A 26,378-nucleotide genomic window follows, 5' to 3' on the forward strand; every position below is an offset into this window, starting at 1 on the left:
TCAAAATGATCAATACTTTGTAGTTATGTACCTTTTTTTAAATGTTTAATTTTCTTTTTCTGAATGTCAGCTCACAGGGACAACAATAAGATGTGTGAAATAATGAATGGACCATATGATATTAACAGAATACGAAATTATATGAACTTAAATATTGTATCTTTAACTCATCCAATGAAAAAAAATACTAAATAAATTGACTGAATCCAAAGAGCACTTAATGATTCCTTTGGTGAGAGATTTAGTGGTGTTGTTTTTTTGACAATGAAGGTAAACTGCATAAATTAAAAAGTGATAGCATGTCTCAGAAACTTGACCACTTTTAACGGTGACTTTCATCACTGTCCCAATGGGAGCTGTGGTACATCTAAGATACAGTTGCAGGTGATTCTTCATAGAAGAAGTGTTGGAGATGACAATGAAGGATTCCTTCAAAAGCAACTCACTAATTACAACGTTTGTCTACTTTTCTATCTTTGCAAGCTTATAGTTGCCACTCAAAGATGATATTTGCGTGTCAATGAATGTTACAAATGTAATATTGAATACAGTATGTGATCTAAGTATACTCAGACTATAAATAAACGTCTGTAAATAAGTTAATAAAATAAACATAACAAAATCTTCCCTATTGATTGGGAGGTCTAAGATGAAGTAAATTCAAATATTCTGATTGCTCAGGCTGTTGGGTTTGATTCCTTCATGGGCCAAACACACCATGGATAAAAGTGTCAGGTAAAATCTATGACAATTTTATTAGCATAAGGACAGAAGATTCATGAAAAAATGGAGTGGAATTATGGAGCAAATCTCTGGTTCATTCCACAAAATACATTCATATTCAATCCGCAAGACAGCGCAAATCAGGTGGAAGTCCCTATGAGGCTTTTTCTCTATGTATGAACAGAATTTCATTATGTGAATGGACTAGGGGCTAAAGTGGAATATTGACCCTTAACCCTCCAGCCATTGTAGCATTGGGTTGGATACTCATGATTCCCCGCAGTGGATCCGCAAAAGAAAAATTGGCTGATGAGTGGAATGAAAATATTATTTCAACCCACAGGCAGGCTCGTGGTTCAGAACAATTATATTGGGGGTTGAAAATGTTTTAAATAAAGATACAAATATTTTCTACAAACCTAGGAACTTTTTGTGTTGAATTGCGATGCGTATTCCATTATGTTAACGGTGAGGCAGACATAGCCTAGGCCAAGGCTATCAGCCATGCAGTGAGAGAGCGCAGGGAACTGTCCATTATTTGTCTGGTGCTGAAACATTCCTAATTTGTCCATGTGATACAAAAATGGTAACAAGCAAAATGTAACAGGAAAAATAAAAATAAATGTTTTGTGAAATCACCGGTTTGGAACTATTTTGGAGTCATTGTGGACAAGGAGGACAACAAGCTTGTAGATGGATACACAGCTTGCAAAAGTGCAAGTAGGTATTTGTTACGATAATTCAGTTAATTATTACATTAATTCAAGCTTTCGTTCAATTAGATCATACACAAGTCATATAAAGTTTAAACCTGTGCGTCTGGTAAAAGTTTGAGTCGTCAATAGCTAACTAAATAAATGTATGCTATTTTTGCAGCCTATAGCCTATTCGATTCCGGGAATTGTTTATTTAACTTTCAATTAAACAATTGTATTATCTAAACAATATTGAATGTTGCAACGATGTGCGCTGAGAGTCGGGAAGCAAGTTCGGGGAGTGAGTGTTTTAATACTTAAACACAGCATAATACATAAATAAGAAACACAAACAACGCACAGACATGACACAGGAACAGAAACAATGACGCCTGGGGAAGGAACCAAAGGGAGTGACATATACAGGGAAGGTAATCAGGGAAGTGACGGAGTCCAGGTGAGTCTAATGACGTGGTGCACGTAACAATGGTGACAGGTGTGCGCCATAACGAGCAGCCTGGGGACCTAGAGGCACGTGACAAATGTAAAGGTATTGTTTTGTTATGTCGTCTATAAGCTTTCATTAGGTAAGAAGAAGGCTAATTAGAAGGTTCTTCTTCAAAGCGATTTGAGTCAATGTGCTGCATAGTATTGTGAAAATAATAAGATAGGCCTATCATTCTTAATTCATGGCATGGTTTCCTTTTAACCAAATGTTGAATAGACATGCAGACAAATGAATTAGTCCAGTGATAGCCTAATATCCTACTACTTTGGAGTCATAAAAACAATTAAATGAATAGATTTTATTTAGCGGGTCATGGATCGGCTCTCAGAAGAATTCTATACAGGAGGTTCAGGTTGTGGAGGAAAATCTGTCCTGATGTTGGATATCGGATGGGGCAATTAATTGATGTGGCCAGTGGGGGGCGGGTGCGGCAGAAAAAAGCTGACCCCTGCAGGACTCTACTCCCATGGTGGAAGTAGGGTCAGGGACATGAGCAGGGATGTTTACCTTGAAGATGGAGCTTGCTCTCCGGGCTCTGCAGGAGGACAGAGCTCACCGAGTCCAGATTATCATAGCTGCTGCATCCCAGTGGGCCAGTACGAGTCTCTGTCACCTGCAAGAGAATCAGGACAAAGATGAGAGGAACAGTAGGGGACAAAGACACCTGCAGTGTGTGTGTGTTGGAGTGAGGGAGGATAGGGGGTGATTATGAGAGAGTTATTTTCATGAGAATTTGACTAGACTCACAAGCTAAAATCCTGAGTTGAGATTTAGGACTCGATTCAATCCATAGCGCTGGAGATCTTTGCTGTAGCACAATTGAAATGTAAAGTTAATTTCCAATGGAGCCGACATGCAGTATTTTGCGAACACGGGAACATTGTCATATCATTTATAACACACTGTATTGCAGGTCTTCAGCATTACAGATTTAATCGAACCCTTACACATGTCACATACACTACATAGGTGCAGTGAAAAATGTTGTTTTACAGGGTCAGCCATAGTACCATGGTGCATATTAGGGCTAAGTGCCTTGCTCAAGGGTACATCAACAGAGTTTTCACCTGGTCATCTTTCACCTTCGAACCAGCGACCTTTCAGTTACTGGCCAAACGCTCTAACCGCTAGGCTACCTGACGCAACATGTAACTCATCAAGCAGTCATTGGTATCATTAGAGGGTCGGATTGAATGTTTTATTCTTGACCTTGTGTCAGGCATGGTTATATTTCCACATAAATAAGTGGTGTGCGGCATTTCCTTTACTCAGAAGGGGACACTCATCAACTAACAATATCTGTTATACATGGTTAAAAACATAGCACGTACTGTATTTCTATTTAATATGGATCCCCATTAGTTTCTGCCAAGGCAGCAGATACTCTTTCTGGGTCCCAGCAAAATTAAGGCTGTGATAAATACTGCTGGCTGTGATTAATTTAGCTATGGATAAGCCATTCATATTTCAAATGGGACTATGTGAGTAGTTCATAAATATCTGAACTCCATGTGCGTGCCACGCTAGCACATACATGTTCTGCGTTGCTCAGCTAAGTGAACCGTATTTGGGCCAAAGCGCAGAAGGCGGCGTATGAGGTCTTTCTAAACAGCACGTCTATAGGTACCTCCTTATTTCCGTCTGCGACGTGTACCACCACCGGCTCCTAAGACCTATTTTCTTTTAAGGACCTTTAAAGATGTTATTTCCTTTTAAAAGAGGCAAGACGCTAATGGACTTTTTTCTTCAATCGGTGCCTGCGCCCCACTCTCTGCTAGAGAATATCACTTCCCTTATAAAAGTCACAGACATCGCCTCTCTTCCTGCCCAAGCTTCAATCTATGGGATAATTAGGGTAGTCAAATGTGAGGGTGCTTTTAGGTCTTACTACACGTCTAACTTTAGACTTATTTAAAGACATTGCTCTTGAAAAGAAGGGTGACTTTCTTCCTTTTTATCCCCTTTTCTTCTCGTAACGAGCTGGCCGGCAGTGCTCAATAGTACTTTCACATGATTCCAAGAAGCCAGATGCGATGCTACTCAGCAATGGAGATTAAGAGAAAAAAACTCTTGGCATTAACCTCAATGGAAAATCACTCAGTCTCTGGCTCAGTTAGAAAACTCTTAGCTTGAATGAGGGGGGTTTGCGTTGGCAGCTTGCATGAAGTCCAATCTCGTGAATAGGGGTTATCGAAGATGCGGGGAGGGTCCATAGTCAAATACTTAATGGTGAACAAACATGATATACAGCTACATTGATACAGAGCAGAGATACAGTGATGGGTAAATCAGATCCTCAATTCACCCAGTAAAATGTGTTTGTGTCCTTAAAGGCCCTATTTCTCCCTTCCTGCTTGGAACATGCTGGTTAAATCAACATTGTTTCCACATCATTTCAATAAAATGACATTGAATCAACGTGGAATAGATGTTGAATTGATGTCTGTTCCCAGTGGACATTTTCCCATCTTTCATTGTGATTCGGGGCCAGATGGCAGGCTGACAAGCAGGAAATTAGACAGATGTATATCTTACCCTTGACGTCACTCTGTTGTGGGGTAAAACTGAGAGTGATAGGCTCCCAATAAGCTTCGCAATAACATTGCTTAACATTAAAGTGTATGTCCCTTCCTACCAAATGGTAAATATGTTATGTTTTGAGCACAATAGACAACATAATTTGGATCTGTTTATTATTTAAGAGTATCTAAAGTTAGGTATGCTTGCAGCAGCCATACCACTGCAACTGTCCACCACTGCAAACTCCAAAATGTCAGAAAGCTACAGTAAAGTTACTGACTGAGAATCCAAAACAAGAACTTTTCGAATTTCAAAGTAGATTGATTACTGTGCTTGCCTGGCCTATCAAACCCTGGCATCTTGATGGGTGCTGACAGGGTGCTTTCTCCCGTTGCTTATCACATAATAAATGACTTCCTATAAAGGTCGTATTGCATGATGCATGGTAACCTAGCAGAGTGAATAACTGGTCTTTCTATAACCTCTGGGCAACCCCATTGTTGGCAAAACATGCACATGCATGCACGCGCATGCATACACACACTCACTCACAATGTCACACATACTGTACACACAACTGTGTGCACTGTGAATGCAGAAAATACATCAGACATTTTCCCTCGATCAATGTGTGCTATAGTGCAAGAATCATATTGTCAAAAGGAGGGAAAATATTAGATTACTGTCCTAGGTAAACCACCACTGATTCTCACTCACTCACTCACTCACTCACTCACTCACTCACTCACTCACTCACTCACTCACTCACTCTCACACTCCATTTATTGGTTTGCCAGATTATAAAAACGGCATACGACGTAATAAAAATACAAGGAGCAATCAAAGAGCTGAAACAGGCCAAGGGGGATTTAGAGGATTTGGATTATTAAGCGGAACACAACTCAGAATCCCAGTGGGGCCATACTGTTTCATAGTCCTATCTTTAAACCATGGCTCTAGAACACGCTCTCTTTGATCTCCAAAATTCAGTATACCTACACTCTTAGACAAAAAAGGTGCTATCTAGAACCTTAAAGGGTTCTTCGGCTTTCCCTATAGGAGAACCCTTTGAAGAATCCTTTTTGTTTCAAGGTAGAACCCTTTTGTGTTCCATGTAAAAGTAGAACCTTTCTACAGAGGGTTCTACGTGAAACCCAAAGGGGTTCTACTTGGAACCAAAAAGGGTTCTCTTATGTGGACAGCCGAAGAACCCTTTTGGAACCCTTTTTTCTAAGAGTGTAGAATCATAAGCATATTTGGATTATAATGAGAGGAACAATGTTATCCTGTGTTTGTCAATTTTAGGATTTGTTTGAATTGCATACTCAATCTATGTCCAGAGCAGGATAATTGGTTTGTGTTAGAGTGAAAACATACTATAGTACATTGCATCCTATCCATCTCTTCTCATTTAGATGGATCCCACTAACGGTTATAGCATATTTCCTGTCAATTATGTGCACAATGGATTGCTAAGAGCATGTCACGCTGGAAGCCTCAGGAGCAATGGCATTTCAATATGTTATGTAACGGGGATGAGTGGCAACGTTATGTCTAATACCCATTTTGTTTAACAATATCACCATGTATTTTTAATTAACACCTATTCAATTATTCACATTATATGCCATTTTCATGGTGTCTGTGATTCATAAGGACTCAAGTGAACTTCATGCACTGTTGCAGTCATTATTCAAAATGTATAATTGTAGACTTTTCCCTCCAGCACCGACTGACAGAAAAACTATGGCTGCAATAAGACTGGCTTCAGGAGGCGTTATTGCAAGCTTGCTGAAGTTCAGGAAATTGCTTGCCCTTGCAGCTCAGATGAAGCACAATCAACCAATCAATCCTTCTTCGGCCCTCGCTCTTTGTTTCAGAGAAATATGTAATTAACTACTAACTTACATCCATGTATCCCACCAGATCACAAGGTGCTTGTAATTTCAAGACGAATAAACTTACCTCATTCACCAACAATGAGCCCACATGGCAGTCATTTTGTGCTGCACATCTACACTTTATTACGGCAGTGTAGAGGTGAGGAGTATTACTACTGACAACGTTTGTGGTATAGCTACAGTTAGTGAATCAAGGCACAGTTATTAGCATTACTGCTTATCAAAGGCTTCAAGACATCGCCTAGCCCTGTCCTCTAGCCATTTCAGAAATATTTGCTGTCACACAACTCTGGTGACAGCAGGTAGGATTAAAAATCATGTTAGCCTGAGAGAAGGAGGGAGAGAGGGAACGAAGGAATAGATTGGGACTTGAGGGAGGGATACATCCAGTATGATGGAGTGTCTTCATCAAGGGAATGCTGTCACAGCAGAGCTTTCTTAATGTGCCTATCACCTGCCACTCACCTAATGACTTTCTATTTCTGGAAACAGGGAAATGAAGGGAGAAGCTCCCCAGTAACTCTTCATGGCTGGACACATCTCAGAGTAAGTTTGCTTTTGGAATGTAATGTGATTCCATGGAATGTAATAATTACACTGTATCACATGGCCTACCCGCAAAACTCATGATATGTCAGTTGGTAAAATTGGTAGTGCTAAAACTGAGTACCAACATATAAAATACAAATGCATTCATTAGGCCACAACCCTCCCCAAACAAGTAATCATAGCTGAGTTAAATTCACACCCCCCAAAAATCTGGGTCACCCCAAAAAACAATTTCAATATTTCAGACACATTTGGCCCCACACTACTCAAGAGGACTGTGGACCACATAGGTGGCAATCAGAAAGGAGAAACAGGATTCTGGCCTGTCCCATAGATCCGGCATGGACGCCTGGAAAAACAACTGCTGCATCATCAGTAAATCTGCATATTGAATCCTAGTGTAAATCAGGCCAGCAGAGTGACTCTTCAGGGAGGTGACCTTGTGGGAACATTGGCCAGCGTCCCACAGCAGAAACCATATTCCGACCACCCCTGCATAATCATCCATGGTCTTTGTCACATATAAACAGTCTGCTCATAACATTGAATTTTTTCCTCCATCTTTCAATAAAACACCCTACAGGGCATCTTATTTTCCTTCTTAAATGATCCCCCCCCTCCAAGACTGCTATCTTGCAGCCAGCTATTGGATCCTGCTACACAGAAGCACACGTCTTACTTTTTATTTCTAACGGGAGGGGGATTGTGCCGTGCACAGTTTGACGCATGTTCTTCATTCTGTTGTGCTGTTCTTTATTTCGCTTAGTGGGCTACTGTACATTTCTGATTTAGGCTATGCTACAGTTTTAGACAGTATGTTGTGTCCCAATTACTTGTTTGTTTGCCCTGCTGAGGCATGGGTGGATGGAAAGACAAACGAATAGGTAGCCAGACTAGTAAGCACAATGAAAGATAGTTGGCTCTGAATGAATGACGGGGTAATGGACGGGTTGTCACATGAGTTGACGCTGGAGAGACGAAGCAGGTACGGGGAGTAAAACATTTAATAAATAACGGACATGGAACGAGACAGGAACAGCGTCAACAAACTAATACTAAAGGCAAAAACAATACAATGCAGGCACGGGGAACAGAGCTGGGGAACTGACAAATATAGGGGAGGAAATAAACAGGTGATAAGTGCTGATGCGCGTGACGAGGGAAGGCAGGTGTGCGTGATGGATGGCAGGAGTGTGTGATGCGCAGGGCAACCTGGCACCCTGGGCGGGAGCAGGGAGCAGTCGTGACAGTACCCCCACCCCCCTGTTGGGGCGCCATACGGCGTCCCACCTGGGCGAACTGGCCGAGACATGGGCGCTGGGCAAGCCGGCTGAGACATGGGAGCCTGTCGATACGGCTGCAGAGGTGGAGACCGATGATCCGGAGGAGAGTGACGTGGGATGGGAAGCCACCGAACCAACCGAGGTAAGGAAACCTCTCGAGCCAGCCAGGGCGTGGAAGCCCGATGGGCTGGCTTAGGCACCCCCGGTTCCATCGGCGGCAGAATCCACCCCGACGTCACCAACAAAACAAACGACAAACAAAAAAAACTCCTGGACCGGCTGGGCGAACAAGAACTGACAATCCGGCTGAGGCCCGACGTAGGATGGGTGCCATCCGAGCCAACTGGGGCAAAGAAACGTCTCGAGCCAGTTAGGGCGTGGAAGCCCGACGAGCTGGCTAGGCACCCCCGGTTCCATCGGTGGCGACCCAGAGCCGATGTCTCCATACCAACCGGAACGCCAGTACTCCCCGATGCTTCGTATGTTGGCTGCTGCATTCTGTCACATGAGTTGACGCTGGAGAGACGAAGCAGGTATGGGGAGTATCACATTTAATAAAGATGGACATGGAACGAGACAGGAACAGTGTCAGAAAACTAATACTAAAGACAAAAACAATACAATGCAGGCACGTGGAACAGAGCTGAGGAACTGACAAATATAGGGAAGGAAATAAACAGGTGATAAGTGAGTCCAGGTGGGTCCAATAACGCTGATGCGCGTGGTGAGGGAAGGCAGGTGTGCGTGAAGGATGGCAGGAGTACGTGATGCAGGGCACCCTCAAGTGCCCAGGGGAGGGAAGAGCGGGAGCAGATGTGTCACGGGTTGATCAATAGAAATATGGATGGATGGATATTGCTGTGTATACACTGAATGTACAAAACATGCTCTTTCTATGACAGACTGACCAGGTGAATCCAGGTGAAAGCTATGATCCATTAATGATGTCACTTGTTACATCCACTTCAATCAGTGTAGATGAAGGGGAGGAGACAGGTTAAAGAGAGACAATTGAGACATGGATTGTGTATGTGTGCCATTCAGAGGTTGAATGGGCAAGACAAAATATTTAAGTGCCTCTGAACGGAGTATGGTAGTAGATGCCAAGCGCACCGGTTTGTGTCAAGAACTGCAACGCTGCTGGGTTTTTCACGCTCAACCGTTTTTCCGTGTGTATAAAGAATGGAGCACCACCCAAAGGACATCCAGCCAACTTGACACAACTGTGGGAAGCATTGGATTCAACATGGGACAGCATCCCTGTGGAACGCTTTCAACACCTTATATAGTCCATGCTCCGGCAAATTGTGCTGTTCTGAGGGCAAAAGGGGGTGCAACTCAATATTAGGAAGGTATTCCTAATGTTTTGTACACTCAGTGTATATAATTGCAAGAGCAGTAGAAAAAAATGTATGCTCTTGGCAACTTTAGTTGTCATCTCTTCAATGTGTAGAAAGTGAAGAACAGTTCTATATTCTAGGAGACAAATTAAGTACTGTGGGAATCCTCCTATAGGATCTCAGTAACCACAGGTCAGCCCTGCCGTGTGTATGTGTGTTGCCTTTAGTTGAATTCCATAAAAGCTGATATGCCAGTTAGATCATTAAAGATTGACGTCGACATTGGAAGTCTATCCATGCACTGAGGATGTCGGGAAAGGCCTTCAAAACCAGCCACTAGGGCCATCAAGTAAACTTGGGTTTTGCTAAGGCATTGTGGACGGGGTTGGCGAATGGGTATAATCCCATGACTCTGGATCAGAAGGTTGCGTGTGAGATCCCAGTTGTGGATACTGGTTTAAAATGTTTTGTTTTAACCCTATCCCTTAACCCTTACCTTAACCATTCAGAATGAGTGCCTAAACTTAACACTTAACTTAAAAACGTCATGTTTGGAGAACGTGGATGAACATCTAATTCTGCAATCTCAGCATATAATGTACACATGCACATTTCAACGCACACACATGGCACTCCAAGACTTCACAGCCCCAACAAACAATCTGCCAGTTACAGAGACACTTTGGCCCAAAAACCTTGTTTGTTTGGAGTTCTGCTATTAAGCCACCCATGGGGCTGTGAATGTTTTGCAGCCAAAAAGAATGGAGGTGATGGTTGAGGCTTCCAGGCCACAAACATTCATTGGTTTGGGCAGATAAATTCCTGTGTGGGGTCTTAGAAAAATAACAAATCCCTGGCTTGCCCTGGGTGTCACCGGGGCATTGGGGAGATGTCTTAGTTTTGATTAACGTTTGCAAGTTTCTGGAACCTCTTAAGCAGTGCTAAGGCTTGGGGAGATGGGGGGGACGGGCCAGGGATGAGGAGTTGATAAATATAGCCCAGCTTGGCAGATCAGTGGATGCTCTCAGGCCATCCCCACTAATGCACACACACTAATGCCTGTACACTACTGTTCATTTTTCTGCTACAGCCTCAACTATTGAAGTGTCCTCCAGCAAGAGGTATCTGGGGGGAGAGAGTGTACAGACTAAAAAAGATTAGGGCTTACTCTAGACATATGACTAACAATGTGTATGTCTGGTGCATGCATGCGTGGATGTGTGTGTGTGCATGCATGTGTGTTTGAGAGTGTGATAACATGATAACATGAGGATATGGAAAATTGTGAAAGGGAAATTAAATACCAAAACTAGCCATCTCCAGAGCTTAAAACGCACATTTCACTAAGTAAACCCTGTACTTAACTCAAACCCTACACAGTAAATGTGCTTACTCGCCAGACAGGAAACAGTCTTAGTTTTCATCTCTATTGATGTCTTTGTGCCTGTGTTTTCTCCATAGACCGCAGCGTCTCACTGTGAAGTTTGACTCCCAGCCATATTAAATCAATATTGGAAGTGCAGGGCCTTGTTCTGTGTCTATAGATCCAGGCTGTGCGTCAGACTCAGCTTCCTCTCCACGTACAGATCGTTGTCTGTCTGCTACGTGACTGTAGGACCAGCGGCTGACTTTACTTCTGCCATCACCTTCTATATATAGTGGGAGAGATTGGCCCAGCCACAACAGATTTTGGATGATAGTAGTTCTGACAAAGCATAAACCTTTCAATAGTATGTGTATCAGCTTTCATTAATGTGGGCAGTGGCCTCAAATAATATTATTTTTGCTTTCAATTTTTCCCTCTTTTCCAGTCAAAACAGAACAAAACCGATCCTATTTCATATTGGGAATCAATGAAAATGGATTTTCTGTTATACTGTTTTCCTCCTCCTAAATTCGGTCTAATTTTGTCTTTCTTGTTATATGGTATTTTGTTCCCTTCAAGTGTCTTTGTTTTGCTTATTTGAAATATACATGGAGTGTTTCTTCCTTATCTAATGCCTGAAGGATCAATTGTTCATTCCACTTAAATTGAAGATAGGATCAACATATTTTATTGAATGAATTGAATGTGATAAGTGTTTTTGTTGATTTGATAACCCTTCTGACTCACTAAATAAACTCTCTCCTCAGTTGAGACATGTGATGAGATATTGTATATGATTAATGTAATTGTAGTGTAAGACAGATTGAATTATTAGTCATGTACTCAGTGTAAAACTATTCTTGACATTGAGTAGTCACATTCTTTGATGCCGCAAGATTGAGGATAAACGCACGTACGCACGCACGCACACACACACACACACACACACACACACACACACACACACACACACACACACACACACACACACACACACACACACACACACACACACACACACACACACACACACACACACTTCAAAATACTCAGAGATCTCCCACATACACAGTCCAACTATTCAACACTGGTATGACTCAGAGATAGTACAGGTTTGTCAGTCAAGAAGATAGTCAGGACAGGTCTTCTCTGGCTCCACACAGTGTGGCTGGTTACAGTGGCTATACTGTTGAGAATGCGCTGTGTGTGCTTCTTCCCTCCTCAACTCTTCGCCCAGCCCTGACTCAGCAGCCATTGTCAATTCTGTTTAATTGTGTCATGCTTGACTTCCTGCTTCCCAGCACCCTGTCTGCCAGAACCTCTTCATCCACCTGTCACTTAGGACTTCAAAAATACGGCAAGACACTCTCCAGGGTGGCTAGGATGGGGCTGGAGGTGTGTGTGATAGTCATGTGTTTGTGTACCAGAACAACATCATGTTTGTCGAAATGTGGTTTATATCACAAAAGCTTAGTTAAAGATCACTTGTGGGATCACCAAACAGTGCTCAGACATTACACTACTTCTCAAACTCATTCCTTTGATGTCCAACTACTGTGACACATTTGAACATATTTATATACTGTATTTTTGTGTGTGTAAAGATGCATACCTTGATGGCATTGGTAGAGATCTGGATCTCATGGAGTTTCCTCATGGTGCCATCTCGGTCAATGAAGTAGGAGGAGGCCAGCTGGTGCAGGGCCTCCACGTTCTGAGTGGCGTTGACCAACTTTCTGTCCAGCTTGTTCTTGGCCATGTACATGGTCAATGCCTCCTCACCTACAGGGAAGACAGGAAGTGGAACTTATTTTATGATACAGTACAATAAAATACCATTGTTGACTTACTATTTTTCCTGGTAGCAGAATTCATTCATGTACAGTATGCACACTTTGTTGTCCATCGGTGGCTAGTAGCCATGGGGCTGCTGAACAGTGGGACAAAGGACAGATGCAGGACCAATACACGTATGACAGTAGGCCGCAGAGACTTTGAATAAATGAACATGTAAACTTTTCAGTTTCCCGTACTGCTGCATGTGATATATCGTGTTGTGTTTGTGTATTTGTATGCTGAAGTCACAGAATGATTTTCCATGTAAATGGACAATAAAGTACATCATATTGTTAAGCAACAAATATTACTGAAGTTTCCAAGCCATCTCTATAACGTCACTGTAATTATAATGTCTGGAGTGACTATAACTGCCATTTATACATCAAAATGTCACCAGAAACTGTTTATTATCCCCCTAATAACTCCATATTATGTGTTTATAAAGGTTGAATATGTTAAGGGCGTAAGTGAGTGGATTGCTTTCACACCGAGGGAATGACCTTTAGAAGTAAACATCCTGATACCGCAGGGGAAGAAGTGAACACTCCAGCAGAAAGGCCTGAACCTTTACACAGCAGCAAACAATGACTCTGTGATCTACTGTAAGTGTACGCATGCCAACGCCTGTTTGTTGACACTTCGTAAAGGTTGAACAGCTCATTTTCCCTCCGCCGCCCTCTCCTTGCCGTTCAAAGAGTATACAAGCCAAGTTGTCTGGAACTCATTCAAGAACATGTCACATATGTTCACGACCCCCGCATCGTGATTGGTTATTTGGCCCTTGGCGATGCATTGGGATTGGTCACTTAGCTTGTGGTGGCTGTGACCGGGGGGGCAACAGTCAGCCCCAATGTCTCATGTCTGGTTGAAACAGCAGTACCATGGCATGGAAGGAGGATAGCCCCACTCTCTCTCTACTCTCCCTGCTCTTCCCCGGGGGAAGGAAGGTTACGCACACACCCTTGACCTACTGCACAAAGATAATGATACAACATTAACCCTCTATCGCTATAGCTTTGCCCCTCTCTGGCTTATGTGGAAGTAGGTCTACTGTACATAAATATGTGACTTTACTGCTTTTGCCCCAGTGAAGTCAGGCCCTAGCTATATTTTATCTTTGTGGGTGATCTTTTCATAAAAAATACATTGTCTTACATTTTACTGGGCAGCTCTTTGGCGCTGTGCCTCGATAATGACTAAATTGATTCATACCTATAGCTGAGCCTTCAGCGTCCTAAGCTCTGTCTCAGCCTATGGTCAATGATGTCATTCCCATTTTTATGGATATACATTATTGCCATACAGGGCCCCGATTTTATTGGCTACTGTAATGAAATAATACAAGATGATGGATATATAAAAGCAATATATGAGGGGAAGGTATTGATTTGCCTGTATATCATTAACACCGTCTGCTGTCTGGTGCTAGGAGTGCTACTGGTGCTTAAAAGCAATGGAATTGTTAGACATAGGTACTCTATTGTGGAGTTAATGGTACCTGTGTGGGTTACAGGATGTTTTACATTATACTATTATACTGCACAATGGCAACATGTGCAGTGTTCAACAGTGTCTGCAGACCTGCAAACACACATGCACATACTACACACACATACATGCATGCCCCCCCACACACACACACACACACACACACACACACACACACACACACTCTCACACACACGCCATCACACATTCTCAATGGGGCCGGCCATCAGACAGACCTATTTTTTCCAATTAAACAGAGACTCCTTTTAGCTCATAAAGTGAGTCTGACGAAGAGAACATCATCTTTTCTGTACTCCTTTATCACCTTAGATGTAATAGCTGTGGGCCTGCAGGCCAGCTTTCAGTACACTCCTGGTTTCTGGGTTTATCGGCTCACATAATGGTGTTTCTTTAATGTGCAACCCAGAGATTAAGATGAGTGACTTCTAGGCCATAACTCTCTGAAATGCCTTCAAGGTTACACATGATATGGTGAAACTTAGTTAGTTGGGAGAGAGAGGGGGAAGAAAGACCGAGAATTGAAGAAAGAGACACAAACAAGAAAGAGTAAGAGAGAGAAGAGTGAGAGAGAGAGCGCGAGAGAGAGAGGGAAAGAGGAAGAGAGAGATAGAGAGAGAGAGAGAGAGAGAAGAAAGAGGAAGAGAGAATGAAAACAGTGAAAAGAGAGAGAAGAGAAATAAAGACAACCTGCAACATTGCAATCAGTTCTTTGTGTCAAGATTCCTTATTTCATTACCTTTAATAACGTCTGCATTTGTGGTAGTAGTGAATCATCCTCCTTGGAGTTTTATTTTGAACTTATTTATATTTTACCTAAGCTTCATATTTCACCACAATATTAGATTTCTGAATTCCATAATGAGTGTGTTAGGGAAAATCACCTTGAAGGCTTGTATATATGATATTGCAACTCTAAATGTCTACCTATGAAATCCCCCACTTTCACTTTAACTGAATTATTGAAGATGACTGTTTGACATTCAAGTGAAATCCTAGATTTAAACAGAAAAGATATGTTTCTAAAGCAGGGCCTTGCCTGTAAAATGCATGAGCTCCAAAATCGTCAGCGACAGGTTGATACAAAATGTTGAATCAGATAAGATAACATTTGAGGTGGTTTTAACAGGACAGAACCATGAGAAGAACCAGTGCAGGTTTTAGAGGGGGTTACCATTCTATAATTACCAGCTATGATTAAGCTCATTTGACTGTCAAACTACAAATTTACCAATTGATATCCCATCTATTTCCCCATCAAGAAGGTGGCATGGACAATGGACATTACCTTGTACGTACAGGTATATAACAGGGCTTTGCCCAAATAAAGTAATGGGGGGAAAAAATTGTCGAACCACCACAATAAGGAGTAGCCCGGGAGGGCATTTAATGGCCCACCACTGTTGTCTTAGTAAAGTAGAAGTAAATATATGCTTTCTCACCTCCCAAGGTGGCGGATATGAGGATGTGGGTTCCATACTTCTTGATGATGGTGTCGATGAACTGTTGAGTGGAGGGTCGTCGCCCTAGCAACCGGACACTGCGCTGGAAGTCTGGCATGAGCGGCACAGGGTTCCGGATCAGGTCCCTCCTCTCAATGGCTGTGTTCCTCACCTTCCAACGCGCAAACTCCCTACAAGAAAAACAGAATAGGTAAATGCTTACGTCTTAATATATTCATTGATGTCATTATGACAACCATTTATGCAACATCAAAATGTAAGGTCATTTTACAATTGGCACCTGCTATAGCAAGCACCTTCGCAGTTGACGTGATGTCACAAATGCCATACTCGTCTAACGTCCAAAACGGCATTGGATTATTTAGTTAATGTTCACAATAGCTAGTGGCAACGTTATCACAAGAGCGTAAGTAAATTGTGATCACATCCTTATTGAAAGAAAACTGCTGTATTGCCATCACTAAGTAAGAGAAAAAACATAGAAGCACTTGGTACTCGGTGATGACATTGAATTAGCTGATTTAGCTCTGCCTCAAGCAGAAAACTGCCAGTGAACATGATCTCCCGCCATCGAGACAACATGTTATCTAATCAAGGCAAATGCCAAGCATGGCTGTGGGCTATCGCCTTTTCTCTGTAGGTCCTGATTGTGTTTGCTAAGTAATAAATGATCATCATCAAACCCAACCTAGATCTGGGTCCTGCAATCAGGCAAAAAGCCTGGATCTGTAATCGAATCCCAATCATAGACCTAGATTCTCAAAGACATATGAATTGCACTCAAATGTCTATTATAGATATCCCATACAAAACAAACCAAGGACCTCAGCCACCCAAGCCCCGACCTGTTCACCCCGCTACCATCTGTGGAGACAGTACAGGTGCAGCAAAGCTGGGACCGAGAGACAGCTTCTATCTCCAGGACATCAGACTGTTAAACAGTCCCCACTAGTCGGCCTCCACCCAGTACCCTGCCCAGAACCTTAGTCACTGTTACTAGCTAGCTACCACTAGGTATTCTACCCTGTACCTTAGAGACTGCTGCCCTATGTACATAGCCATGGAGTCATGGAACACTGTTCACTTTAATAATGTTTACATACTTTTTTACCCACTGCATATGTGGTTGGCGCCCCCCTCGGGTTTGTGGCGTGGGGGAGATCTTTGTGGGCTATACTCGGCCTTGTCTCAGGGTAATAAGTTGGTGATTGAAGATATCCTTCTAGTGGTGTGGGGGCTGCGCTTTGGCAAAGTGGGTGGGGTTATATCCTGCCTGGTTGGCCCTGTCCGGGGGTATAGTCGGATGGGGCCACAGTGTCTCCCGATCCCTCCTGCCTCAGGTTCCAGCAATTATGCTGCAATAGATTGTGTCAGGGGCTAGGGTCAGTCTGTTATATCTAGAGTATTTCTCCTGTCTTAATTTCAGTATATTCTCTCTCTCTCTCTCTAGTCCACCTGGTCGTGCTGCAGCTCCAGTTTCAACTGCTCTGCCTGTGACTATGGAACCCTGACCTGTTCACCGGATGTTCTACCTTGTCCTTGACCTGCTGTTTTCGACTCTCTCTCTCTCTACAGCACCTGCTGTCTCTAACTCTGACTGATCGGCTATGAACAGGTGCTGACCTGTTGCACCCTCTACAACCACTGTGATTATTATTACTTGACCCTGCTGGTCATCTATGAACATTTGAACATCTTGGCCATGTACTGTTAAAATCTCCACCCGGCACAGCCAGAAGTGGACTGACCACCCCTCAGAGCCTGGTTCCTCTCTAGCTTTCTTCCTAGGTTCCTGACTTTCTAGGGAGTTTTTCCTAGCCACCGTGCTTCTACATCTGCATTGCTTGCTGTTTGGGTTTTAGGCTGGGTTTCTGTATAGCACTTTGTGACATCAGCTGATGTAAGAAGGACTTTATAAATAATTTTGATTGATTGATACTGTATTCCAGTCCTGGCACATCCCATATAACTACTGATGTACTGTACACACCTTTTCTATTGTACTGTCCATAGTGTTTTCACACACCATTAAACATTCTGATGTTTCTTCATTTCTTTAGTAAAACTTGTTGGGGATTACGTGTGTATTGCTTATTATTGCTATGTATTACTGCACTGTTGAAGCTAGGAACACAAGCATTTCGCTACACCTGCCATTACATTTGCAAATCTGTGTATGATCTTGATTTGATTTGGAATCAATTCTGACCTATTGTGTAAATGGTATGGTCTAGTATCTGTAATAGGACTGCTGGTATACTAATATCATTACCCTGGGTTATGGCTAGGGCAACTACTAAAGAGTTAGCTATGTGATCCAACAAATAAGAAAACCCTTCTACATCTATTACATTGCACAGTAGTCCAGGCGTTACTCAGTATTATCTCCCCGCTATTCATTTTAACAATGGCGTAGCTATTACATAATCAGCCTTTTTCATATGTGTTTGACGCAGTATGATGTGCCGTGACTGGCCCTGCCTAGGTCAGGGGTGTCTGATATATAAATATCCCCCCAGCTATAAATCTTAGATTTTTTATTCTTTGTCTGAAATAATCCCGCTGGTGGAGCAGTTGTCCTTTTAATTTCCCCTGAGACAGCTTACACTTTGCATGTTTAGCAACACAGGCCCGCAAAACAATTGTTACACGTTGAATGGGGGGAGGGGGACGGTGCTGTAATAAAAATGTCACTTGGCAGCTGGAAGCGGAAGGCTAGGTATCCACGTACAATTAAGTCTACCTGCATGAGGCCGGCTCACATACTGCGTGCTGGGTACCAGAACAATTTGGATTCTGACACCTTGGAAGTCAGACAGATTTGTAAATCTCATTCAACAGGGTCCTCCTGCAACGTAAGAGGATTCTATGAGAGACCACATTTGTTTGGGAGAGACACCACTGGCCGTGAATTCAATTTTGAAGCAGGTTTTTTTCCCCCCATCTACCCTATCATACTCATGCACACCCACACACACCTGCACGAAAGCACCCACACCTGCACGATAGCACACACACACACACACACACACACACACTCACAGCCATTGATGGAGGTGTTGTGGCTCCATGACAGGTGAATCTCACTCTCTCAGCCTTTTTGAAAAGCATCTAAGCGCTTTCTAATTACCGCTCTTCAAGAGGATGGGAACACATGTATACAAATTGCATTGTGTCTGGTTTTGCATCAACAAATCTGAAGGTAAAGTAGGGCAGATAATGAGGCATATTAAGTCTCCACATGAAATCACTCATGAGATAGGTAGCGTACTTGCATGGTTGTGTGTCTGTGTGTGTGAGTCCATTATGTGCGTGGGTGTGTAATTGTATACTGTGTGTGTATATGCAAGCTTCTGTATATGAAAGTGTGTCCCTGTGTGTGTGCTTTTGTTGTGTGTGTGTGTGTGTGTGTGTGTGTGTGTGTGTGTGTGTGTGTGTGTGTGTGTGTGTGTGTGTGTGTGTGTGTGTGTGTGTGTGTGTCATTGGGCAATTGTCTAAGCACGAGTGAGGGAGAGATGGAGATAAAGAGAGAGAGAGAAAGACAAATAGGAAGGGCAGAATGAAGAAAGCTACATTCTGGTCCAATTTGTGCTTATCTCTCCACTGTGTTTGGCTCACGATCCAGCAGCAGCCCTACTCAGTTTTCTCATTTGCTGCAACCCCGTCCTTTGGATCAATGTCAATGAGGAAGTCAAAGTGTTGAAACGACCGCAGTGAAACAACCCCGTGGTTTAGCGTTGGACTTTATCCTCTATTGTCTCTCGACACTGGGGTAGAAATAAAACAGGTGAAGGCTAAATGCAGGTTAACACAGGGCCCAGGGTAAATAGCACTACACATTAGTAAAACAAATCAAGTCTGACTCAATTACCTAGTCTATCATTCATTTAACTGATTTGCTGAAATCGTTGGCATGTGTGCAAAGAAACCCACAGTATAAGTATATGCTGTAAATGTAAAGCAGGATATGAAACGACTCATTCTCTTATCCGGGCAATAGTTGTGTTTACACAGACAGCTCAATTGTTATATTTTGCCCAATTAGTCATAAGAAAAGCATTTGTGTGAAAAGATCAGAATTGGGCTGCTTGTGTACAGGCAGGAATATTGTTCTAGACATAATGTGTCAATACCATGTCATAAATACCATGTCAATACCATGTCATCAACAAACAGAATGCTGATTGCATACTGTATATGCAAACAGTAGTTCTGCTGTCCTATAATGACCTCTAAAGCATGCTTTACACCACCAAGACGTATTTTACTCTCCTAGACTCCCCTACCCTCATCATGATTGATCTTTGAATAGGTCCTTGGGCCCAAATTGAAGGAAGGAAGGCGCTGCTAGGGTACACAATAGTAGGTCTTTGTAGATAGAAGGTGCTCTTTGGTAAAAGGGCTAAATTGGTCATCAAAAAGAAAGGAGGACCAAGGCACTCTTCATAAAGAGCTCCTTGGTCCTCCTTTCTTTTGATGACCTATTACTTACTTCCAATTGTCAGAGAGCCTATCAGCTGGGTTCAATCTCCCTGTGCATAGCTCGGGGTAACACCTTTCATTGGCCGTGTTCAGCATGCTATTACCATCAGACTTTTTTTCTTTCTCTCCACTTCAGTATTTGGATTGTGTCCAAAGTCACATGCATGCATAGTACATATGCCTACTTTTACAGGCGATTGAGAGATTGGCTAGCAGTCATGATAGTGTGATGATTTGACCTGTTGATGTGCCCTTGAGCAAGGCACTTAACCCTAATTGCGCCTGTAAGTCGCTCTGGATAAGAGCATCTGCTAATTGACTATAATGTAATGTATCAAAGGGGACATGTAAATGAGTGGTCTCTGTCAATGTTTCTGGTAAGATAACAGGTAATAAAATGGTCTTAAAGGGTTAATAAAATGGTATTCATATGCAGACAAAAACAGCAGGTGGTGTGAGTACAAAGAATAATGTTTTTCTTATCGTGACTCTAAACAGACTCTCAAAATAACAGATTTGCAATGCATCTGTTACTAAAAGTAGATTTGCCTCTGATTAGTCGGTTATGTTATTACACCAGTGCTCGATTATAGAGGAATGGTAGACTGCTATCTATCAGTAACAGGTCCTTCATTCACCAATTTATACCCAACATGAGTATAAAATAATATTCTTCTTTGTATTCCCATAATTCATCCGCCATTTTGTTCATATCAGATATCCAATAGATGATATGTGACTGCCTTCCACTGGCTTTTCTTCAGAAGAAAACAAAAATATCACAATTCTTCAATGTCAAAAAGATAAGCAATTTTCTAGAGCACAATGCTCGGTGGTGTGTGCTGGTGCATGCTGATTCAGTCGGGCTCCTCTTCAGAGAGCGAGCACTTACTGCGTGTGTGTGTTTGTTTTGGACACACAAGCATCCAAATGGAATGATAAATCAGACCTGCACCAAATGCGATAATAACCATGCCAAGAGAACTGAGAGAGATGATCAGATTTACCAAAATCTCATCTCTGTCTCTCCCCCTCTCCTCTCCCCTCTCTCTGCTATGTATCAATTTGTTTTAAGTACATCCCTCTCTTCGTGGCTCGGGACGATTAGCAAAGAAAAATGTGTGTTGGCCATATGTATTTGGGTCCATATGCCCAGATTAAGCAGGCCAACAGATGGAACTGGCTACATGATTCACTGCTTAATCCCTCAACTCAAAGCCCAGTTTAATGATCCCTCAAAGAAACTTATGACGAGATAAATAGCAGTGCCACTGCAATCTGAGGAATTGGGAGATGGTGTGATTATCATTTCCATCAGGCATTAGAGTGTGTGTGTGTGTGTGTGTGTGTGTGTGTGTGTGTGTGTGTGTGTGTGTGTGAAGATGATGTCCTCGTAATAGTCTAAATCAATTCAGATAACACTTTAATGGCTTACTAATGCATCATGACACAAGTTGCAGATATATTGATGCACCTCTGTAAATGCCTCATCTAATCTTAATATCTTGTTGTTGTTTTTATGCTTCAACTAAAATGTTTTATGGCTAGCAGGGAGAAAAATTCCAAGACCTTCCAAACATCATTTTTTCTGCTGCCAACTGATCTTTTCAAGCATTTACCCATTTCACATCCCCCTGGCCTGTGCTCATGAGAAATGGCACTACATTTCAAAAAACATTACAGAATGCTGCTTTCTGTTATCAGATATGAAACCACAACGAAAATTAAATAACAGTATTTTATTTTCCTTTCTCCACAATGCAAATGAAAGATTATTCATATGTTTTCCGCCAGGAAAACTTTCGAAAGGCATTTCAACTTCAAGAACATTGAGGAAGAGCTATCCATCTTCCACTAATTCCCCTGCAACCTCGTTTGGAGGGAACATTTCATTCCCGCCCAATTATTTATCGAGCCCTCTCTCTGCATTTTTGTTCTGTTTACTCGTCTTCCCAGAGCTGAGACAAGACATTTGAGCAATCAAAAGTGTCTGGCTCCCACTGATTTCTATGAGTGGTGAATGGGGACATATCTCACCAGGGAATGCAACAACTAATGACTGTACTGGTGGCTTTGGTCATGTCTGCTTCTATTTCAGATGTGAACATCTTGCAGGCCTGAAGAAAAAGAACATCCACAGTGCACGGTCCATAATTAAGCATAATCTGTCGCACATTGAGCTACCACTCTCAATCTGCCTCTTATTATGCAGCGAGCAGGAGATGAATATGAAAATGTGTAATTGGGAGGGAGGGAGAAGAACGCTCAGAGACAAATGTGGCCAATCAAGGCACTATCTTCTCTGTCAAAGTCGACACCCCGAGGATTGAGAGACAATCAGGCTTTGAAAAGCTAGATTTAGCTGCCGTCTAACATTCATTTGAATGAGAACATTACATCCTACACTAACCCACATAACGCTCAATGAAATATATTAATATTATATATTTTCTAATCAAGTAAGCACATATAGCTCTTGATGACATGAAAGACATTACTTTTACTTTGATATACACCAGTCTTAAAGGCTACCACAGATTTGACAGACAGCTTTAACCTTTTTCCATGGGATCAGGGGAAACTCACCATCTAAGGAACCTTTAGTCGCTGTCCTAGATGCATCTAATCGCATTCTATAGAGCGGTAAAGTGCACACCCGATAAAGTAATCCCACACCCAGATTCAATTCCCCATTAGAAATGGGTGACATGAAAAGAGGGTGTTCAGATAATCCATTGCGGCTGAATGGGCTCTGAACCACACTGTTCTCTGACAGCTCTATGTGTCCGAGAAAGACAGCTACAAATACCATTTTCATAATGCTGTAAAAACCAATATGTGTCCTTGTTCAGCTTTCCAGTAGAGATACAGGATCCTACACTACTGTAGGCTATCTTTTTGGCTCTGGTGGTGTTACAGAAGCCTTCATGTTTCGACGAGGCTTGCTTACACGGATGTCTCTGTAGGCATTGCTGGCATCCTGCTTGGGATAGATTGTGATCCAGTAATTATAATTCCCAGAAGAATGATGTGGTAAAATGCATCTCCACACTATATTGACATATTCCTTCCATTCCTCACAAGCTGGGCTCTCTCTTAGATCAAACATCTCTCTTAGATCAAACAGACAATGCTAAGTGACTTGAACATCTACCATATCTTATTTTTCTTGAGTGTACGTGGCAGCCTTTTCCACAAGTGTCCATTCCATATATCACTTCCCCCTCCAAGGGATAGGGTGGTTCATATTAGAACACTCTCATTATTCTATGTCTGTACAACCAACCCACATCTGTTGAAGGAAATTATATTTAAATTAGATTAATATTCATACAAAATCCTATTCCTACCATAGTGGACCAATCACGACTCAGGTATTATCGGGTCTATATGACACAGCGAGCCATACATTCTAACACAAGAGAAGTAATACCTAACTGAACCCAATTATCCCCACATGTTGAGATCTAGGTTGTTAGGGATTACCCAAGTGTTGAAGTCCCTTGGTGGGTAGTTCATCTCTAAGCTATTATCCCACTGTTCCATAGTGGGGACCCCAAGTGTTTTATATTTTTATATCTCAAACCTTAAAGCTTCTCCTGTGCGGCGGTGGTGTGCATTATACCGATGGCCTGAGGGGGAAAAAGCACTACAATCAGGGTTTTCATTGTCATCAGACAACTAAAGCAGTAGCCATAAATCAAACAGCCACAGATATACAATTGAATTCCTGGATAATGTTGAACCGCCGAGGCCTTTAAACATATTATGGAATAAATCTTAATCCAATTGCCTTTTTTACTACAGAGGGCCATGTGGAAATCGATGAGGTTTTTATTTTGGTTTTCAACGGTGCTGCTTTGCTGCTTTCTATTCAGTACCGGTGTGGGCTGGATCTGTAAACACAGCAGGTGACATCAAGGCCAGAAATTATGAAGTGAAATCCGTGCCTATTTTAATGTACTGTGTGAATCAGCCCTGCCACAGGCAATAATGGAGTTCAGACAGCACAGTGGGGGCATTTATAAACATCGGTGGGATTGTTCCGAGCCGGAGATGATAAAAATAGATGTGCGTGGTGGTGATGAATCTGATAGTTTCCCTGTTGATGTTCCCATACGTCCTTCACAGGGAATGATGAGAGAGGCTGTGCTGGAGAGATATATTCTATATATACTAATTTTGTTGTTATGACAAATAGACAAGCGCTGACTAATCAGACTGACTCAGTGCTAATTTTCCCAGGTGTCTGTAAGACATATCTTGACATGAACTAGAGAGGATTGACAGTTGTGAATATTTACCTCCAAGTAATGATGTGCTGGTCTTTTATACCTGTGCAAAGTGAAAAGTCTCACCAATCAACAATACCGTGCACAAATCGTGGACAATCTCTACAGGAAAGCAACTTCAAACCCTTACGTACTGTTTTAACTGAAAACATAAAATGCAGGGTTTTCATAAAATAATGTCCCAACAACTTTGGAGAGTAAATGCTGCATGGTGAAATTGATCAAATGTGTTTCATTTACATACACAAGGACACTTTTTAAATGTAATTTCTGTATTTTAGACCTGAGAGGACATCACATGTTGGTTGCTATGGAGACCACCAGGCCTTTCTTACCTGGGACACCAAGAGCTCTCAATGCTTTTTACTTCTATCCAGCTGAGTGGATCTCTGTGCTCAGATACTATACGTAAATAAAGATGTAACATTTATATGCATCAAACATACTGTACATATCTGACCTTTCTATCCCTATGCCCGTTATATTACTTTGTCCATTTAAAATACAGGTAACTTCCAAAATAATGAGAGAGAGAGAAAGCCCAGAAAAGCCTCAACCAGCCTCATTGTAATTCAGAACTCAAAAATTGCCAAATTCATTTGAAGCTTCCCATAAAAGTATTTCAGATGGTAAAGCACTGATATTCACACTATATATTCACATTAAGTATAGTTGCAGTGTGTTTTGAGCCGTATCTACTGTGTAATTGCTATGATCGTACAACTTTTAAAAGTGTTTAAAAGGTTGAAAAGCCTTTTGGTGAGTGTGATATTTTATTTATTTATTTTTTAATTCATCTTTATTTCACCTTTATTTAACCAGGCTAGTTGAGAACAAGTTCTCATTTACAACTTCGACCTGGCCAAGAATAAAGCAAAGCAGTTCGACACATACAACAACACAGAGTTACACATGGAATAAACAAACATACAGTCAATAATACAGTAGACAAAGTCTATAAACAGCGTGTGCAAATGAGTTAAGATAAGGGAGGTAAGGCAATAAATAGGCCATGGTGGCAAATTAATTACAATATACCAATTAAACACTGGAGTGATTGATGTGCAGAAGATGAATATGCAAGTAGAGATACTGGGGTGCAAAGGAGCAAGATAAATAAATAAATACAGTATGGGGATGAGGTAGTTGGATGAGCTATATTACAGATGGGCTATGTACAGGTGCAGTGATCTAAGTTGGATCAGAGTATCACCAGCAGCAAGAGCGACATCATTGATGTATACAGAGAAGAGAGTCGGCCCGAGAATTGAACCCTGTGGCACCCCCATAGAGACTGCCAGAGGTCCAGACAACAGGCCCTCCGATTTGACACACTGAACTCTATCAGAGAAGTAGTTGGTGACCCAGGCGAGGCAGACATTTGAGAAACCAAGGCTGTTTATTCTGCCGATAAGAATGTGTTGATTGACAGAGTCGAAAACCTTGGCCAGGTCGATGAATACGACCAACAGTAATGTCTCCTATCGATGGCGGTTATGACATCTTTTAGAACCTTGAGCGTCGCTGAGGTGCACCCACGAAACCAGATTGCATAGCGGAGAAGGTACGGTGGAATTCGAAATGGTCGGTAATCTGTTTGTTAACTTGGCTTTCGAAGACCTTAGAAAGGCAGGGTAGGATAGATATAGGTCTGTAGCAGTTTGAGTCTAGAGTGTCTCCCCCTTTGAAGAGGGGGATAATCACGGCAGCTTTCCAATCTTTGGGAATCTCAGACAATACGAAAGAGAGGTTGAACAGGCTAGTAATAGGGGTTGCAAAAATTTCGGCAGATACTTTTAGAAAGTGCGGTTCCAGATTGTCTAGCTATCTGGATTTGGGTGAAGGAGAAATGGGGAGGCTTGGGTGAGTTGCTGTGGGGGGTGCCGGGCAGTTGACCGGGGTAGGGGTAGC

The 26,378-nt window shown here is 42.2% G+C and overlaps 1 protein-coding gene across 1 annotated transcript in view; it reads right to left on the reverse strand.

Annotated features, from left to right (window-relative positions):
- Nucleotides 1–26,378, reverse strand: part of LOC112231012 (BMP/retinoic acid-inducible neural-specific protein 1) — a 115,529-nt gene that overhangs the window by 38,289 nt on the left and 50,862 nt on the right. Inside the window, exons 3-5 of the mRNA XM_024397503.2 lie at nucleotides 15,673–15,863; nucleotides 12,498–12,667; nucleotides 2,434–2,539 (exon numbers count right to left, since the gene is read on the reverse strand). Coding sequence (XP_024253271.1) covers nucleotides 2,434–2,539; nucleotides 12,498–12,667; nucleotides 15,673–15,863 — 467 coding nt within the window. The remainder of the gene's footprint in view (nucleotides 1–2,433; nucleotides 2,540–12,497; nucleotides 12,668–15,672; nucleotides 15,864–26,378) is intronic.

This window comes from Oncorhynchus tshawytscha, linkage group LG33, assembly GCF_018296145.1.
Source record: "Oncorhynchus tshawytscha isolate Ot180627B linkage group LG33, Otsh_v2.0, whole genome shotgun sequence".
In the NCBI taxonomy this organism is placed as follows: domain Eukaryota; kingdom Metazoa; phylum Chordata; class Actinopteri; order Salmoniformes; family Salmonidae; genus Oncorhynchus; species Oncorhynchus tshawytscha.